Below are 19,087 nucleotides of genomic sequence, written 5' to 3' on the forward strand. Positions count from 1 at the left end.
ATTGGCCTTGGGGCAGGTGGTGGGATCAGAAATCCAACCTTTGGCTATGGAATTTCTCTGATTAAAGCTCCCCTGTCCTGCTGATAAATCAGAGGGCTTGCAGCACTGCCAAGGCTGCTTTGATTTTTCCAAGGAATTTTCTTCAGCTCTTCACTTTGAAAGAGAATTGGGGATTATTAAGACAGGATTTAAAAAAAAAAAAAAAAAAATCACCTTGAACTGGACAGGATTCAATGCCAGGCTCATGAAATCATGTTGGGATCCCGGAATGGGTTGGGCTGGGAGGAACCTTAAAGCTCATCCAGTTCCAAACACCTCCCGTGGCCAGGGACAGTTTCCATTATCCCAGCCTGGCCTTGGGCACTGCCAGGGATCCAGGGGCAGCCACAGCTGCTCTGGGCACCCTGTGCCAGGGCTGCCCACCCTCCCAGGGAACAATTCCTGCCCAATCTCCCATCCATCCCTGCCCTCTGGCAGTGGGAGCCATTCCCTGTGTCCTGTCCCTCCATCCCCTGTCCCCAGTCCCTCTCCAGCTCTCCTGGAGCCCCTCCAGGCCCTGCAGGGGCTCTGAGCTCTCCCTGGAGCTTTTCCTCTCCAGGTGAGCACCCCCAGCTCTCCCAGCCTGGCCCCATGGAGTTCCCAGGGGCTGATTTCCACATTAACCCCAAAACTGTGCTCCTGTGGTGCCCGGGCTGTGCTCCGAGCCCCGAGGAGTGAACAGGGATCCTCAGGGTGCTCTCGCTATCCCGGCAGCCAGGCAGCTCCATCAGGGTCTGTCTGCTGCCAGACCTCTCGTGGATGAAACGCAGACTCTGTGTAGGAGGTTAAAAATATCTCCATTCATTATTTACTCCTTACAGCAACAGCCCGGTGCTTTGAAGTGTGATTATAAATAAAAACACCATCAGAAACCTCTCCTGCCCACCCCTTCCCCTGCAGGAATATTTGCTCTTTGTCCTGCTCTGATCTCCTGCGAACTCTTCCAGCTCACCTCCTTTAAATACAAGTTTTTAATTTTCTTTCAGTGCAAATCAACCCTTTCTGGAAATGCGTTTGCAGCCGTGCATCCCCCTTTTCCTCGGCAGCCTTGGAGCTGCTCAGCTGTGACAGGGATCAAAACGAGTTTTGTTGTTTATCCCGTGCTTGCAGAGCTCACAGAACTGCACGTACAGATAATCCCACGTAGGTGGGAGGCGAGGAGCATCATCACCACCCCACTCAAGTGTTCTGCCACTCCCTCTCGAAACAGAAACAAAGGAATCTTCAGATCGGGCTGAGGGAATAAACACGCTCTCCTATATCTGAAGGCAGAGCTCCTTTAAGGTTGACCCGGGTTATTTTGGATAAACATCTTCCCCTCCCCCAGCAGATCTAAACCCTTTCTTTGGAGATAAATTCCTCCTGGGGGGATGTGGGTTCCAGGCTCGGAGTTTCATGGGGAGCCAGGGGCTCATAATTCCCAGTGGGAGCAAGGTTTTAGGGATAAAGGGTGATGTTTGCTCACTAGAGCACATCTTCGGAATGCCCCTGGATCCCTGGCAGTGCCCGAGGGTGGACACCGGGGCTTGGGGCAGCCCGGGGCAGCGGGAGGTGTCCCTGCCACGGCAGGGCTGGTGCTGGGTGGGATTTGAGGTCCTCTCCAACCCATTCTGCAATTGTATTTTCCAGATAAATTACAACGAAGTGCTGAAAACAATCCCCCAGGGAGGGAGGGACAGGCCAGGGGTGGCTGTGCAGCCCAGCTCCCCTCCAGGGAGGGGAAATTCCCTCTCGGGACCGGCAGTGCCCATCCCAAATCCCCTCTGGAGCAGCCAGAGCCTGCTGAGCCCAGGGCAGCTCTGCTCTCCAGGCACCACAGGGGGAATTTTCCATGAGAGTCCCAAAACCTGCTGCATTTCCGAGGAAAATCCAGAGATGCCTTGTGGGATCACCCGGCTCTGCAGGGGGGAAATAAAATCAACCCTTCTCCCACGGTTAGCAATTCCAGGGACTAAATTGTGCGGAAACAAGGATGGAAACACGTTTGTTTTGATAAATGCTGTGAGTTTTACTGGAGAAAAATAATCTGCAAAACCCCTCCTGTGGCACCGAAGGCTCTGCTACAGACGGGAATTCCTGCCATGGGACGTTGGATGTGAGTACCACGAGGAGCTGGTGACAGCGTGGTGACAAGGAATTGCTTGTGTGTGAGGCTGGTGGGTGAGAGGGGAATCACTGCACCGAGCTGGGAAAGGGAAAGGGGAAGGATGAAAACGGATCTGAGAGTGGTGGGAGATAAAAATGTCCCGGGATCTTTTCCCTGACTGCAGCACCCTGGGCCTGATGGATTTCCCGTTCCAAGCCTCTGGAAGCTGCATTTGGTGCGAGTGAGGGAAGAGGGCAGGGAGGAGGGCAGGGAGAGGAGAAGGGAGGGAGGGCGAGCGTTTGTCTGCTCCAGAATCCTGGCTCTGAACGGAAAAGTCTGCTCCAGGCAGCAGGAGGAGGGGGATGGAGGCGCTGCCTGCTACTCCCACCCCACGCGTCTCTGCTCCCTCCCTTCACCCCGCACCGTCAGCAGACGCTTCCTTTCCCCGGCAGCCCCTGTGGGAGCACTCTGGGATGAGCAGGGATGGCTGGGACACTCCGCCCTTTTCTGTTACAGTGTAACTGCGCCGTGGGGCCGGGGCAGGACCTCGGCGCTGCCCCTCTCCTGTCAAAGCGTGGGAACTGCCCAGGCCAGCCCTCGGGAGCACAAGGGCATCCACAGCCCCCGCAGATCCCCGGGAGATCGGGTCTGACCGTCACAAAATGTGCTTCTTGTAGCAATCTGTGCTACGAGCCAGCGGCCGGTTGTCCCTCACCCCCGGCGGGATGACCCAGAGCTGCGGGATGGGATTGTCCCGTCATTAATTCCCCGTTGTTCAGGGCCACTCCGGGGCTGCTCTCCTTGTGCCAACACCGGCAGCTCCATGTTCCAAAGGAGCCCAGGGTGCTGCTCAGGGAACTGGAGTGAGCCCTGTGCTGCTCTGAGAACGCTTCGGTGCGGACAAGGAGCAGAAATGCCCCGAAGGGATGAGCTGATGAGCTGATGGATATTCCAGCTCCTTTCAGAGCACACAGGGGCTGACGTTTCCTTGGATTTCGGTAAAGAGCCCCAGCCAAGGGAAATGGGCTAAGGGGTGGCAGGGCTGGGCTGCCCCGGGGCTGTAGGGTGAGGGGCTGAGGTGCCATGGGGATATGGGGTGAAGGGTTGGGGTGCTGTGGGGCCATGGGGTGAGGGTTTGGGGTGCTGACGCTCTCCAGGGAGGTGAGAGCAGCACACAGACCTCTTCATACCCCACCGCACCTCCCCTCCGCCTCCCGGCCCTGCTGCTCCCACACCGTGTCTTTGTGCCGGATTTTTTTTATTAATTCTCCAGGAGTTTTGAATTTTATTCAGCAATGGAATAAGGGGCAAGAGAAGAGGATCCCTTTCAGGGTCCCTTTCAGCACGGCAAAGGCTCGGCAGAGCTCGGGCACCCCATGAACTGCAGGCAGGGCTCTGCCATCACCGCAGCACTTCCAGCCAGGGACAGGAGGAATTTCCGCCGGGGCTGGGGGATCCCGGGCACTCCGGGATGCCCTCGGAGGCTCCAGAACTCCGTGGATGGCTCGGAGGGCTGTGCCGGGCTTGGGGCCAGGGGGAAGCGGATCTGAGAGTGTTTCTGCTGAGCTCTGGAGCTCGGTGTTGGGTTTTGCCTGGGCTCAGAATTCCCGCAAAATCTGCCCGTGCTGTCACAGGTTTGCCGAGCCCCACGCTGCAGACAGGCCAGGGAGGGGTGAGAAGCTCCAGACAGGGGTGCCATCCCCTCCAGCACCCCAAACTGGGACGGACTGGGTGGAGTGGGCAGGTTCTAAACTGCGGGAGGGGATCCTGAATGTCCCCATGGGCAGCGCCCGCAGTGCCGGTCCTGGCACTGCCTCGTCCTCTCTGCACAGCACCACGGGGGCCGGTCTGATCTGATCCGGTCTCATCTGATCCGGTCTGATCTGATCCAATCTGAGCTGAGCTGAGCTGAGCTGAGCTGGTCTGAGCGCGGAGGGGACGATGGAGAGCGGAGCTGCCACACAGGTGGCCACAGCCCGGCCGGGAGTGGCCAGCGCTGGGAGGGGTCCCCGTGCCCGCGGGTGGCACACCAGGGGTGTCCCCACGGGAACTAGGCGCTCTGAAAGCCCCACACCTCCAAGAGCTGCACCTGGAAGTTCTCCTGGCAGAGCGGGGGGTTGTCGAAGGTCTCGCAGTGCTCCGTGTGTCCCCAGAGCAGGCTGGCGTCCAGGGACAGCGCTTGGCCTCCGCCTCCGCCTGCGGGGCGAGCGCAGGGTGGGGCCCGGCTCCCCCCGGCCGCCCCTCGCTCTCTGTCCCCGCTCCCGGGACTGGAAGGGGCTCGGGCCACTCCCGTGGGGGTTCCCGACCCACCGCGGCTCCTGTGCCGAACCCTCAGGCCCGGGGGCACAAAGATCCCAGCGCAGCCCGGGCTCAACCTGGCCGGGACTGGGGCTGTGGGGTCCCCTTGGGGCTCTGGGAAGGAGCTCCCTGCGCTGGAGGAAGGGGCTGGCTCCCCTCCCTGTTACCGATATCAACCCCTATTACCAATATCAATCCCCGTTACCGATATCAATCCCCCAATACTGATATCCATCCCCATTACCCACATCCATCCCCATTACCCATATCCATCCCCATTACCCACATCCATCCCCATTACCCACATCCATCCCCATTACCGATATCAATCCCCCATTACCCATATCCATCCCCATTTCCCATATCCATCCCCATTACCCATATCCATCCCCATTTCCCATATCCATCCCCATTACCCACATCCATCCCCATTACCCATATCCATCCCCATTACCGATATCAATCCCCCATTACCCATATCCATCCCCCATTACCCATATCCATCCCCATTACCCATATCCATCCCCATTACCAATATCCATCCCCATTTCCCATATCCATCCCCATTACCCACATCCATCCCCCTCACCGATCACGATGCCGTCCCGGGAGCCGCACATGAACATGGAGGCGGTTTTGGAGGGCAGCAGGAAGTGCCTGATGGCCAGGAACGGGGACAGGCGGCCTCTCCTCTGCGCCGAGGGCACGGCCAGGTGGTTGGGGCTGGAGCCGCGGCTGGAGCCGAGCGGGGATTCGGGAGCGGGGGAGGGCGAGCGCTGCCGGGAGCGCGGCACGGCTTTGGCCAGCTCCGGCTTCTTGATGAGCACCCACTCGTACCTCTCTGCCTCGGGGCGCACCTGGGCAGCGGGACACGGCCGGTGACCCCCGGGGCACCTCGGCACCGCGGGGGGAAGGTGCTGCCGCCGCTCGGGGCCGGGCCGAGCGCTGCGTCCGGAGCTGGGGCAGGGGAGGGACGGGGTGTCCCGGCGGGACGGAAATGAAGGGACAGAGCCGGACATAAACCGTGGCTTACGGTGAACACAAAGCACTCCCCCGTCCCAAAAAAGCCCGACGTGGCTCCGCTCTTCTTCCTTTCGCTCCAGTCGGAGGAGAGAAACGCCCCACACACCTTGGGAGAGAGCACAGGAGCCGTCAGGGGATGGGCCGGGAGCAGAGCCTGCCCCGGGAGCGCCGGGCATCGCCCCGGGCTCAGCAGGGCAGGGGCTCTGCCCTGGCCCCTGGGGAATCAGATCCCCAAACCCTGCTGTGCCAGCTCCATCCTGCACCGAGCAATCCCAGATCCCCAAACCCTGCTGTGCCAGCTCCATCCTGCACCGAGCAATCCCAGATCCCCAAACCCTGCTGTGCCAGCTCCATCCTGCACCAAGCAATCCCAGATCCCCAAACCCTGCCGTGCCAGCTCCATCCTGCACCGAGCAATCCCAGATCCCCAAACCCTGCTGTGCCAGCTCCATCCTGCACCAAGCAATCCCAGATCCCCAAACCCTGCTGTGCCAGCTCCATCCTGCACCGAGCAATCCCAGATCCCCAAACCCTGCTGTGCCAGCTCCATCCTGCACCGAGCAATCCCAGATCCCCAAACCCTGCTGTGCCAGCTCCATCCTGCACCGAGCAATCCCAGATCCCCAAACCCTGCTGTGCCAGCTCCATCCTGCACCGAGCAATCCCAGATCCCCAAACCCTGCTGTGCCAGCTCCATCCTGCACTGCATTTTCAGTTAAAATCTCCCTCGTGGCCGCTCTCCCCCTCACCCCCTCCTGTTTCCCCGGCTCCGCTGTGTCCTGGTGGCCGGAGGTGCAGTTTGTTCTCTCCTGGGAGCTGGGACAGACCCGGGGCGGGGTGGGGCAGGGACCCCCAGCCCTGGGTGCTCCAAGAATTGCCCGTGGGGTCACCCACTCTGTGCCCTTCCCCAGCTGCCTGGGAAACGCTCACCTCCCCGTCGGTGGTTTTGATGAGCAGCACCGTGGGTTCGTAGCCTTCACAGCACGTGTAGAACCTGCCGGGAGGGACAAGGGGTGGGGCCGGGGACAGCCGAGCCCTGGGCAGGCTGTGCTGGCTGTCCCTGGCCGCTCCCAGCGTGCCTGGCACGGTGTGGCACACGGGGACAGCCCTGCGGCACATCCACAGGGCTCCGTGTGCCCGGGCGGTGCCCAGGTGCCGGCGGCCACCCGGGCCGGCCCCTGCCCGCCCCCCTCAGCCACGCTCCGGGGCCTGAACGGAGCCCAGCAGGGTCCCCGGCAGCCCCAGAGGTGCCCCCGGTCACTCGCTGCTCCTTTCTCCAGCACCGAGCCCTGCCCGGGTTTCCCCCTGTGCCCGGCCCCGCTGGGCAGCTGAGGCTTCACCTCTGCAGGCTGCAGCCGTCCCGGGAGGTGGAGAAGAGCAGCAGCGGGGGGAAGAGCGAGAAGCGCTCGGGGATCCAGGACCAGACGAGGCGCATCTCCTGCGCCGTGACAACGCTGGAGCTGAAGTTCTGCATGTCCACAGCCAGGTGGAAGGACGGCCTGCGAGGGGAGGGACATCAGGGAGAGCTGTGGGGCCCCTCTGCTTTGGGGGACACAGCTCCACGAGCAGCTTCTGTCCTGCTCTTCGCACCGTGAGCTCTCTGCCAACGCCCCCGGCTCTGGCTGTGCCCTGTCCCCTGTCAGAGTCCCCGGCTCTGGCTGTGCCCTGTCCCCTGACAGAGTCCCTGGCTCTGGCTGTGCCCTGTCCCCTGACAGTCCCCATCCCTGGCTGTGCCCTGTCCCCTGACAGTCCCCAGCTCTGGCTGTGCCCTGTCCCCTGACAGTCCCCATCCCCGGCTGTGCCCTGTCCCCTGACAGTCCCCAGCTCTGGCTGTGCCCTGTCCCCTGACAGTCCCCATCCCCAGCTGTGCCCTGTCCCCTGACAGTCCCCAGCTCTGGCTGTGCCCTGTCCCCTGACAGTCCCCAGCCCTGGCTGTCCCCTGACAGTCCCCATCCCTGGCTGTCCCCTGACAGGGTCCCCAGGGGCTGGGAGGGCCCAGCACAGCCACAGCCGTGGGAGGTGCCCGCAGCTCTCCCCGGGTGCTCTGCACAGGAATTCACATTTTCCCTGCTCAGCCGCCAGAGCCGGGGAACGCAGAGCTCTCCTCACCTCCTCTGCACCACGGTGATGCCCCTCTCCATCAAGGCCTTCCTGTTGGCCATCTGGAGGAGCCAGATCTCCTTGCGGGAGAAGAGCCGGATGCCGAAGGCTCTCTCCAGGAGTTTCTCCACGGTGACGTGCTCGGCGATGTTCGCGATGAAAGCCCGCAGCTCCGCCTTGACGTCGGAGCCCTGCAGCCCGGCCGGGGCCACCGAGAGCCGGAACTGCTTCAGCAGGGCCAGGGCGATGCGGTACAGGACCTTCTGGCCCTCCAGCAGGAACACGTCCAGCACGCGCACGGCGTAGGCGAAGGGCAGCCCGGGGAAGAGCCACCGCAGCCACTCCGAGTAGACCTCGAGGACGTCGGCGGCGGCGCCGGCGATCAGCTTGTGAGCCGCCGGGCAGTGCTTGTTGGCCAGGTCCCCGAAGGTCATGCAGGAGGCCTGGTGGGCCAGGAAGGACTGGTCGATGTAGGCGGCGTGGGGAGCGTTGCTGGCCAGCAGGCGCGAGACGCTCTCGAAGCACTGGGCCTCGTCCCGGCTGTAGTGCAGCAGCAGCGCGGCCAGCGCCGGCAGCAGCGGGCTGTGCGTGATGTCGGGGAACAGGGCGCCCACGCAGATGAGGATCTTCTTCAGGGCCGTGACCCCGTGCGGGTTGAGGCAGTAGGTGGGCACGGGGCAGCCCTCCAGGAACTCGGGCAGAGGGTGGGAGCTCACGCTGGGCTTCCCGAAGAGCCGGCCGGCCACGTCCCGGTACACCGGCGCGTCGGGGGTGACCAGGCGGCAGGAGACGCGCTGGATGAGCCGCGGGTAGAGCCGGGCCCGGCCCGCGTGGCTCCCGGCCCAGCAGCCTTCCCTGGCCAGCCTCTTCAGCTCCTTCGGGGGCCTGTCCAGGACGTCCCGCGGGATCTGCACCGGCCGCTGCGCCTCGGGCATCTTGTCCCAGTCCACGAACTGGCCGCAGCCCGGGCAGGAGGAGGTGTCGATGTCCCACGTGTCAGCCTCGGACGTGACCACGATGCTGACCGGGGATGAGCCGAGCGCCTCTGCGGGACAAAGAGCGCGGGCTGAGCGCTTCCAGCGCCCCACCGACGGCGTTTCACCCTGCCCGAGGCCGCTCCGAGCTCTCGCTGCCACCTCCTGGCCCTCCTTGCTCTCCCCTGCCAAGGGAAGGGTTTCAGGCTTCGCCCTCTCCCGCTCCCATCGGCTCAGGGCCCTGCAGAAGCGCGGGGCCAGGTCCCAGCCGGCTGCCAGGGTCTCTTCTCACACCCCCAGGGGCTCTTCCCCGCTCCGAAAGCTCCCGGTCCCGGGGCAGGGCTCGGGCAGCCGCCGGCCCGGCGCTGGGAAGAGCGGAGCCCGAGCTCCTCCTAGAGAGACGGGAGCGGCGTTTCCCCGGGGCTGGGAGAGCCCGGGCCGAGCCCGCACGGGCACGGAGCTGTCCCCGCCTGGCTCAGCGCTGCCGGCCGCTCGTTAAGGGCAGGGATAAAGGCGATCAGCGCGCTCCTTAGCTCTCGGATGTTTTCCTCGCGGCCGTGCTCGGTTGCTGGGGGGTCAGGGATGGGTTCTCACTGAGCCGGGGGGACGCGGGGGAACAGCCCGTGGTGGCACATCGGGAGGGTCCTGGTGCCCGGGCTGGCTCCGGCTGCGGCTCTCCAGCTCAGCTCGGCGCTGGCCCAAGGCCAGCAGGAGCAGCGGGTCGGGCTCGGTCTGGTCCAGGGCAGGAGCTGCTGGAGCCGGCGGCTCGGCCCCGCTCCCTGTCCCGGGCACAGCCTGACCCCGGCACGGTCACGGGGGCTCCCGGCCACAGAAACCAGGCCGAGACAACGCCGGGGCCGGATCGGGGGCTGTCTGCACCCCAAATTCACCCCGTCCCGTCCCCGGGGTGCTGCCCTGCCCGGGTACCGAGGAGCATCAGCCCGAGCCCCCGGTGCCCCGGTGCCGAAGGGAGGCTGCGGCTCCGCCCGCCCCGGGACGAGCCGGGGGGCTCGGGGCAGGAATCGGGCTCTGCCCCGGCCCCTCGGCCCCGCCGGCCGCACTCACCTGGCCCGGTGCCCGCGGCCTCGCCCGCGGCCGGCTCGGCCATGGGGAAGGCGGCGGCCGCGGCCCCGGGGGAGCGGGGCAGGCTGAGCCCCAGCTGCAGCATGTCCCAGCTCGGCCGCCCCTGCCGCGTCCCCTCCGGGCCCGCACCCGCCCGCGCTCTTAAGGCGAGGGCGAGCCCGCGGCCCCGGCGTTTATTTGGGGTAAACACGGCGAGGGGTGGAGCGGCTCCGCGCCCGCATCGCCCCTTCCAGCCCCGCTTCCGCGCCGAGCGCGGCCGGGGGGCCGCAAGCGCCCCGCGGGCCGAGATAGCATCGAACGGCAGCACCAGCGGTACGGGAAGCCTCGGTTTCCCCGAGCACAACCTCGGCGCTCCCGCTCCGCCGCTCGCTCCCCTCGCACGCCCGGGCCGGGCTGCGGGCACGGCCGGGGGCTCCGGCGCTGCCGCTGCCCCCGGGATGCTCGGTACCGATGGAGTCCAGCCCCGGGCGCGCTGCGGAGCTGCCGAGCGGGCGCTCACGGGCAGAAGGGCCGGGCTGGAGGAAAAGCGGCCTCCAGCAGCTGGGAGAGGCTCCCAGGACATCGCCCCGGGCCGGCGGTGCCGCCGCAGGGCTCACGGCTCCGGCCGCGCTCAGCGGGCACTTTCATTGGCATCCTGCCGCGCTAAAGGATGTTCATTTCCCTATAAAATCGGATCGTTTCTGTTGTGATAAGAGCAGCCGCAGGTTGTTCCTGATCTGCCTTCCTGCCTGCAGGTCCGGCTGCCCCTGCAGCACCTCCCTGAGCATCCTCTGGGTCATCAGCAAAGACCCCCGAGCTGTGCCGGGTGGGAGGGGGCGAGGGAGTCTCCCAGTGGGAGTTATCTTTATCCTTATCTCCTTATCCGGGAGCCCGGCTGTGCTGCACACGCTGCTCCCAGAGGGGCAGGGACGGACCCAGCCCTCTCCTGGGGCTCAGGGGTCCCCACCCCGCTCCCTGCTCCACTCCCCGGTGCTGCTGGCTCTCTCCGCAGCCCGGCACAGCTCCGGCAGCAGCGGCTCCTGCTGCCTTTCCCTGGACCTTGCCACTGCCTCATCCTCATCCTCATCCTCATCCTCATCCTCATCCTCATCCTCATCCTCATCCTCATCCTTATCCTCATCCTCACCCTCATCCTTATCCTTATCCTCATCCGCCTTTCCCAGGACAGCGGCCGCCTCTTCCTGCAGCCCGGAGCAGCTCTGGAACCTCCGGCAGCCGCTCCAGAGATGGAAGTGAACTAGGGACAGGGCGAAAGGAGACGTCTCTTCATGCGTTTTTAATGGCAAAATATTAAATATGTAGAGGCCGTGGGGCTTGGGCTGAGCAGCGCAGCTGAAGGCTGTGAATGTTTGATGGGCACCGGAGCATCTCCGGGTGTGCCGGAGGGGCAGAGCCCACCCCGGGGGCTCAGAGCCCCTCAGGGCACTGCTGGCGCTGGGTGTCTCCTCTGCCCGGCCCGGCGTGTCCCCAGCCCTACCCCGCTGCGGTGAGTGGGATTGGAGAGCAGTATTTTCCCTGGCTTTGGAGTGTTTGGAGGTGCAGATTGAACTCCTGCTTTCAGGATGGTGAAGTGTCAGAATTGTACAGAAGACCAATAAAAAGGCTGCTGCTGGAGCTGTCTGTGTTTATGGAGGGCAAAGTCCTCTGTTGCCACCAGTGCCACCTCTGGGGAGCCCAAACCCCGGTGAAACGTGGGGCTGGTGTTGTTTGGAGCCTTTCTTTTGGAACTCTCCGAGGTTGTGTTTTATGGAAACATTGCACAGGTGACTGACCTCTCCATAAAATCATCTGTCCCGTGCCCTGTGTTTTCCAGCTCCCTTTAATCCATTAACAGGTAAAGAGGAGTATTTGGCAGAGCTTGGTTCTACTCTAAACAAGTTTCCAACGACGACAGAGGTGTTTTCATAACAGAAATGCCGCTGAGAATCCCACGGCTGAGCAGCCGCGTGTCCCGTGCCTCCTGAGTGCTGTAATGCAGGAAAATGTCTTTGTGCAATGTTGGCTTTGTAGGGAGAATGTAAACAGGTTTTTGTTTTTATAGTATTTTGCCATTAGCTCAGCTGACAAACTTCTTGCTTGTTGCTGAGCCAAAAATAGAGCATAAAATCTAAAATAGAACAAAAAAAAAAAAAAAAACTGTAGGGAAAGATTAGCATCCAGAACTTGCCGTCTGTGAACTCTGCTCCATTGAGCTGGTCTTAAAACTTCCACTAGGTGTGTGTTTGGTGGTGGGTTTTTTTAGGTTTTTTTTTTGGGGGGGGGGGGTTGGTAGTTTGGGGTTTTTTTTGTTTGGTTGGTTGTGTTGTTTTTTTGGGTTTTTTTTTGGTTTTTTTTTTTTTTTGGGGGGGGGGTTTGGTGGGTTGTTTTGTTTTGTTTTTTGCTTTTTTTTTTTGTTTTGTTTTGTTTTGTTTTGTTTTTTTGTTTTTTGTGGGTTTTTTTGTAATGAAAGTGAAATCTCTTGTTCTCTCCCTGCAGTGGGAGCCAGCAGTGGGGTCCGTGCTCAGTGGCTTTCCTGGCTGTGTCCCCTTTGTGCTGTTCTGGGTCAGTTAAACGCACTGTTCTCCACGTGGACAATTTTGGGATTGGTGGGAGCCTGCAGGTGCGGTGTCCATAACACACAAACCACCTTGGGCACAGCCTTGGAATGATTCTTGGTTTCCTTCCATGTGTTTAAAGCAGCCAATGAGTTAATTCCCAGAGAAGAGAGAGGAGGAAAGGGACAACAACAACCCAGCCTTGTCCCTCAGCTGGGAGCCAGGCAGGGACAGCAAAGTGACTCTGCCGTGTCCTCCTGTGGGGTGAATTCCCTTCCCAATCACCCGTGTGGGTCTGCTTTTTGGGGGTACAGGCAGAGACAGCTCAGGGCCTGGATCTTGTGCCAGGAAATCCAACTTTGCTCCCTTGTCTGAGCCTGGGCTGTGTGGGGGTCTGGAGGGAAGGGGCTTGGAGAGAGCTTGGAAAGAGCTTGGAAAGAGCTTGGAATGAACTTGGGAGGAGTTTGGAAGGAACTTGGAGGGATTCTTGGAGGGATCTTGGAAGGAATTTGGAAGGACTTTGGAGGGATCTTGGCAGGATCCTGGCAGGAGCCCCCAGGGTCTGCAGGGCTCCGCTGCCCTTCCCAGCTCAGGGTCCCTCTGAAATCCTTGCAGAGTCCTGGCCCAGCTTTGGGGTTCTGGGGGTGGCAGAGCCCACCCCGGGATGTGCCTGGAGCTGACTCAGCTTCCCCTGCATTAGAAAAATCGGCACCTGGAGTTTGATGAAGCTGAGCAGTGACACTTGCCCGGCCTGTGCTGCTTTTCCGTATCTAATCCAGCGCTGAAGTGACAGCCCGCGGTGCCCAGGTCCTGTTCTTGCCAGCAGCCCTTCCTTTCATTAACCTTCCTGCACCACTGATCACACAGTCCTTGTCCCGGGGCCTGGGGCTGGGAGCTTTCCCCTGGAGTTAAGCTGGTTTACGTTTGGTCACCACTCAGTGAGTTTCACATCCTTTGAAAGCTGCTGGGAGCTGTGGCTGGCTGCGGGGCTGTGCTTTAACGCTCTCAGGGCTGATCCCGAGTGACAGCTGCGGGCAGGACGCTCCGCGCTCGGGGACAGCATTCCTGCCCCTTCCGGCCTTCATTAAGGTGCCACTGGGATTTTCCAGGGGAAGTTGTGCTGTTTGCACGAGTCCCCTCCAGCAGGGCCGGTTCCATCTCCTTCCACTGGGTTTTCCCAACGATTTCAGTGCCTTCTGCCCCCTTTTCTCCTCGGGAGAGATCTGTGCGGGTTGTTAGAGCGGGGGCTCCAATGGGGCAGAATTCCCAGGGTTTCACTGCATTCCAAGGGCAGGAGAGGGAAAAGCAGCCGGGAATTTTGGCTTTCCGATGTCACTCACACTTGTAAGGAATCTTGCACAGAAACAAGGAGAGGTGTGGAAAGAGGACACCGACATTTGATAGAAGGATGAATCACCTGGAAACGCTGATTGTGGAGCGTGCTTGGAGGGGCTTGGAGGGGCCGAAGAGGAAAGTCAGACTTGTGAAATAAAACGTGTCCTGGAGCACCAGGGCGGCTCAGCTTTGGTGCTCAGGGTGGTTAAGGGAGATGTTGTGAATTTAAACAAGTGGGGTTTAGTCACTTTTAGCAAGAAAGTTTGGTTTTTTGGTGGTTTTTTTTTTTTTTTTTTTTTTTTTTTTTTTTTTTTTTTTTTTTTTTTTGGTTTTTTTTTCCCCCTGTTTTTCTTTCAGACAAGCTCCCGTGAGCTGGAGCGCGGTGCCCGGGTCGCAGCGGGCGGGGAGAGGAGCTGCCGAGCTCCGTGCCGGCCGCGGGCGATTTTCCAGCGGTGCTGCTCCATCCCACGGCCAGGAGATGTCCCCAGCTGCCCGGGATTCCCGCAGCAGCTCCGGCCGCAGCTCGGGGCTGCGCTCGGGCACCTCCAGGGCCAGCGGAGCCCAGAGCCCTCCTGGCCCCGCTGTCCCTGCTCACGGTCACCTCTGCCCCGGGGCTTTGGCCACACCGGGATGTCCGGCAGATGTGGGCGCTGGGCAGCACCAGAGCACCTCGGTGAAAAACTCCCTTCAAAGTGCCAAAAACAACTGCAGCATTCGAATTTAGGTGTGGGTGTAGTTAAAAAGCATTGAGAATTTGAGAGATTTGAGCAGCGATCCGAGGGCTCCATCACCCCTGGGCTCCCCCAGCTGGCCCACGAGCTCCAGCCATTCCTTCTGGGCCGTCCTTGGTCACGGGCCCGCTTCTGAGGGAGAAATTAAATCAATTAAAAACCAAATCAACTGGTTTCGGGCAAAGGGGAAAGCTCAGCCTGGGCCGGAGAGGGAGCAGAGCCCTGCTCAGCCCTCGCTGAGGATGGAACAGCTCTGGGTTCCAGCTGGGCTTGGGGAGAGGAGCCAGGGAGTGCAGGGACAGGGGATGTGGGGCAGGGGATGTGGGGCAGGGGGTCCTGGGACAGGGGCCCTGACAGACCCCTAGGGCATCAGAGGGCACTGGGCACAGGCAGAGGAAGGAGCAGAGAAGATGAATGAAAAAAAGAAGTGAATGAATAAATTCCATGTCCTGGTCTCAGTGGTCACTCCCCTGATTCCAAGGCATTGGGAGTAGCTACGGGAGCTGTCACAATGGGTGGAGGAGCCGCCGGAGCTGTCACAATGGGTGGAGGAGCCGCCGGAGCTGTCACAATGGGTTCGGGAACCTCTGGAGCTGTCCCAGTGCCGGGAGCAGCCGCTGGAGTTCTCACAATGGTTGGGGCAGCCACAGTGCCTCTCTCTGGGGCTGAGAGGAGCCGCAGGGCCGCTCCTGGCAGAGTGGAGTAGCCTTGGGGCTACTGCAGGTGTGTCAGGGCCAGGCAGGCCAGCAGCAGGACACAGCAGGAACCAGCAGCAGGACACTGCAGGAGGACACGGCAGGACACAGCAGGACACTGCAGGACACAGCAGGACACAGCAGCAGGACACTGCAGGACAGAGCAGAACAGAGCAGGACACTGCAGGACACTGCAGGACACAGCAGGACACTGCAGGACACAGCAGGACACTGCAGGACACAGCAGAACAGAGCAGGACACTGCAGGACACTGCAGGACACAGCAGGACACTGCCGGACAGAGCAGGACACTGCAGGACACCGCAGGACACAGCAGCAGGACACAGCAGGACACTGCAGGACACTGCAGGACACTGCAGGACACTGCAGGACACCGCAGGACACAGCAGCAGGACACAGCAGGACACTGCAGGACACAGCAGGACACAGCAGCAGGACAGAGCAGGACACAGCAGGACACAGCAGGACAGGGCAGGACACGGCAGGACACAGCAGGACACAGCAGGACACTGCAGGACCCAGCAGCAGGACGCAGCGGGACCCAGCAGCAGGACACTGCAGGACAGAGCAGGACACTGCAGGACACAGCAGGACAGAGCAGGACACAGCAGGACACTGCAGGACACAGCAGCAGGACACTGCAGGACCCAGCAGCAGGACGCAGCGGGACCCAGCAGCAGGACACTGCAGGACAGAGCAGGACACTGCAGGACACAGCAGGACAGAGCAGGACACAGCAGGACACTGCAGGACACAGCAGCAGGACACTGCAGGACCCAGCAGCAGGACACAGCAGGACACAGCAGGACACTGCAGGACACAGCAGCAGGACGTGCGGTGTCTGCAGCCATGGCACACGAGGACATCAGCTATTACCGGGGGCAGTACAAGGACAGGCTCCTGCCCCTGCTCAGGTGAGGGCTCCTCCATCCCCCCCTCCCCTGCAAGCTCCCATCCCTTATCCCTGCCCTCGTGCCGCCCTTTCGCTGCCCCGTCGCTCCCTGGAGCTGTGCCGGGGGTCCCTGCAGGGCAGGGCTGGGGAGGCCAGGCTGCCAGCGGGGTTCTGCGGTGGGGCTGGGGCCCTGGGCACACCTGGGACGCGGTGCAGCTCCCAGAGCAGTCCAGCGTGCTGCCAGGATCAGGGCAACCTCGGGACATGTGTGGCAGGGAGCTCCGGGAGACAGAGGAGGACTCCACAAACTCCTTTATCTGCCTCCTGAAGAAGGTGAAGGAAATGCGACGGATGGAGGAGGTTGTGGAAGGGACAGAGGAGGTGAGGAAGCTGGGATGGCGCTGGGCATGGCCGGGGGGGTTGGAGGGCGGCAGGAGCAGGCCGGGAGCGGCTCTGGCTGTGGCGGCCGTGCCACCCTCGCTCCGGTGCTGCCAGGCCTTCACCGAGAGGATGGAGGCCCTTGCTGAGCGGTGGAGGGACCTGCACGCCAGGAGGAGACAGCTGAAAGCCCACGTGCTGACATCTGGGACGACTGTGAAGGTACCCCTGGCACTCATGGCACTCCTGGAACTCCTGAACTCCTGGCACTCTTGGCACCCCTGGCACTCCTGGAACTCCTGGCACCCTGATCAGCCACACCACCAACTCCTCTCCCTTGGGAAGAGCCCTGGATCAGCACTCCCAGACAAGCTTCCCCTGAGGGATTTGTACCCTGGGTAGGACAGAGCTTGTCCCTGCCTGGGGATCTCCCAGGGAAGGCTCTCAGCCTTGTCCCTGCCCCAGGATCTCCCAGGGAAGGCTCTCAGCCTTGTCCCTGCCCCAGGATCTCCCAGGGAAGGCTCTCAGCCTTGTCCCCATTCCAGGATCTCCCAGGGAAGGCTCTCAGCCTTGTCCCCATTCCAGGATCTCCCAGGGAAGGCTCTCAGCCTTGTCCCCATTCCAGGATCTCCCAGGGAAGGCTCTCAGCCTTGTCCCCATTCCAGGATCTCCCAGGGAAGGCTCTCAGCCTTGTCCCTGTTCCAGGATCTCCCAGAGAAGGCTCTCAGCCTTGTCCCTGTTCCAGGATCTCCCAGAGAAGGCTCTCAGCCTTGTCCCTGTTCCAGGATCTCCCAGGGAAGTCTCTCAGCCTTGTCCCCACTCCAGGATCTCCCAGGGAAGGCTCTCAGCCTTGTCCCTGTTCCAGGATCTCCCAGGGAAGGCTCTCAGCCTTGTCCCTGCCCCGGGATCTCCCAGGGAAGGCTCTCAGCCTTGTCCCTGCCCGGGGATCTCCCAGGGAAGGCTCTCAGCCTTGTCCCCATTCCAGGATCTCCCAGGGAAGGCTCTCAGCCTTGTCCCCCCCGCAGACCCCCAGCAATGTTCCAGGGACAGGGAAAGGAGGTCTGAAAGGCTCAGTCCCACCCCCGGTGCTGCCCCCAGGCCGAAGGGACAGTGCCAGAGGGTGGCCCTGGGGGCAGGGAGGGGGAATGGTGCCAGCTGCCGCAGCGCTGGGCTCTCCACTCCTCCCTGCAGTGACCCAGCTCCCCCTTCCCGTGCTTCCTTCCCCTCTGGCTCTGTGTGTGCTGGGAAAACCTCCGCAGGAGAACGAAAGGCTGCGAACCCAAGCTCTGAAGAAAGCCAAGGAAGAGAAAGAGGAGAATTCAAAAAAGGAGAGTGAGCTCTTGAGGGCCAGGAGGGAACTGGAGTCCCTCAGAAAACAGCACCAGAAACTCTCCAAGAAATTGCTGAAGTACTCCCTGTTCAAGAGGTACCTGGAGGAGGTGGTGGAGAATTCACCGGTGAGCTTGGACGTGGCTCAGGGAGGGTTTGCACCTCGGGGGACAAGACAAGGCCAGGGAAATCAACGCTTGATCAAACCCAGAGACTCCAGGCGGCATGGGGAGGGTTCCCTTGTGACCAAGGTGGGCCACGGGGGGCAGGGCCAGGAGAGGAGGACCAGAACAGACGAAGGACTGAGAAAACTGAACAAAAACCACGAGAAAGGGAGAGAACTCAGCGCTGAGGGGAACGGGGCCCCCTCGGTGTCGCACCAATGGTCTGGGAGAGGTGCAGACTGCCCGGGAATGGGACCCAGGCAGCTGTCAGGAAAGCATCCTCCTCTCCAGGGCCTGGGACATCTCTCCACGCATCCCCCGTGCCCCTGCCGCCTCCCAGGGCCCGGGAGCGTGGAGCCGCTGTGTTCCGCCCCAGCTCCCCTGGGGCAGAGCGGTGACACCTCCCCGGTGGCACTGCCGGCTCCGGGCCTGGCACTGTGCGTCACCAGGGAATGGCACGTCCCCGCGCTCAGGGACCAGCAGGGACAGCGCAGGAGGGAAGATCTGGCCCGGCTCAGGGCAGGGGAGGGCAGGGCAGGGTGTGGCTGACCCCAGGACCCTGTGCCGCAGTTCTGTGACATCGAGGACGTCATTACCTACTACAAGGCCCTGGTGGGGATACGCAGGGACGTGCTGCAGTGCCAGTGGTGGCACCGGCAGCTGCTGGAGCAGGGCAAGGTCCAGCAGCAGCAGATCGAGGCGGAGAAAGAAGCTGAGGTGCTGAGGTGCAAGAATGAGCTGGTGCAGCTCAGAGAATCTCTTGACCAGGCGCAGAGGGACATCCGCCAGTGGGTGAGGAGCCGTGGGGTGCCAGGGGGGTTCTCCAAGGCATGGCTGCACCAGGAGTGGCTCCTGCAGCCAGGGGCTCGTGGCAGGACCCGGCAGCAGCAGCGTTTGTGGTCGGGAGATGCCCGATCCATCCCTCCGGGGCTGCAGCAGCGGCAGGGAGAGCCCAGGTGTGCAGCGGCTCTGGCACCGGGGAGGGCTGGAAGCAGCAGCTCTGGGAGGTGACAGCGGCAGCGCTGCTGCAGGGATCTGTCCCCACCCTGGGGGCTGGCAGGGAGGACGTGCCGGGGTGGGCAGTGTAAAACTGCCAGGGTGGGCAGCGTAAAACAGCCGGGCTGGCTCCTGGATCTGCTCCCGCCGCGCCAGGCTGAGCCTGGGCACGGCCGGCTTCTCCCCGGCCCGGGTGAGGGTGGAATTCGGGGTCTCCGGGGAGTTCGGGGCGCCGGTGCTGAGGCGGCTTTGCCGGGACGTGTCTCGTGTCCCCCAGGAGGATCGCTGGGCCGAGCTCCAGGCCAGGGCTGCCGGGCAGGCCGTGGAGCTGAGGTCCCTCAGCATGGCCATCCACAGCCTCTTCCAGGCCGCCAGCGCACGGCTGCAGCCCAAGGGCAGGGTGGCAGCC

General features: G+C 62.2%; 1 protein-coding gene across 1 annotated transcript; it reads right to left on the reverse strand.

Annotated features, from left to right (window-relative positions):
- Positions 1-3,387: 3,387 nt before the first annotated feature.
- LOC120760970 (TBC1 domain family member 24-like) lies at positions 3,388-9,688 on the reverse strand. Its single transcript, XM_040081766.2, has 7 exons — positions 9,586-9,688; positions 7,556-8,591; positions 6,787-6,945; positions 6,377-6,440; positions 5,457-5,552; positions 5,013-5,280; positions 3,388-4,321 (listed from the first exon to the last, which is right to left on the reverse strand). The coding sequence occupies exons 1-7, from the start codon at positions 9,686-9,688 to the stop codon at positions 4,176-4,178; spliced, it is 1,872 nt and encodes a 623-aa protein (XP_039937700.1). The 3' UTR covers positions 3,388-4,175.
- Between the last annotated feature and the right edge of the window lie 9,399 nt (positions 9,689-19,087).

This window comes from Hirundo rustica, chromosome 18, assembly GCF_015227805.2.
Source record: "Hirundo rustica isolate bHirRus1 chromosome 18, bHirRus1.pri.v3, whole genome shotgun sequence".
In the NCBI taxonomy this organism is placed as follows: Eukaryota; Metazoa; Chordata; class Aves; order Passeriformes; family Hirundinidae; genus Hirundo; species Hirundo rustica.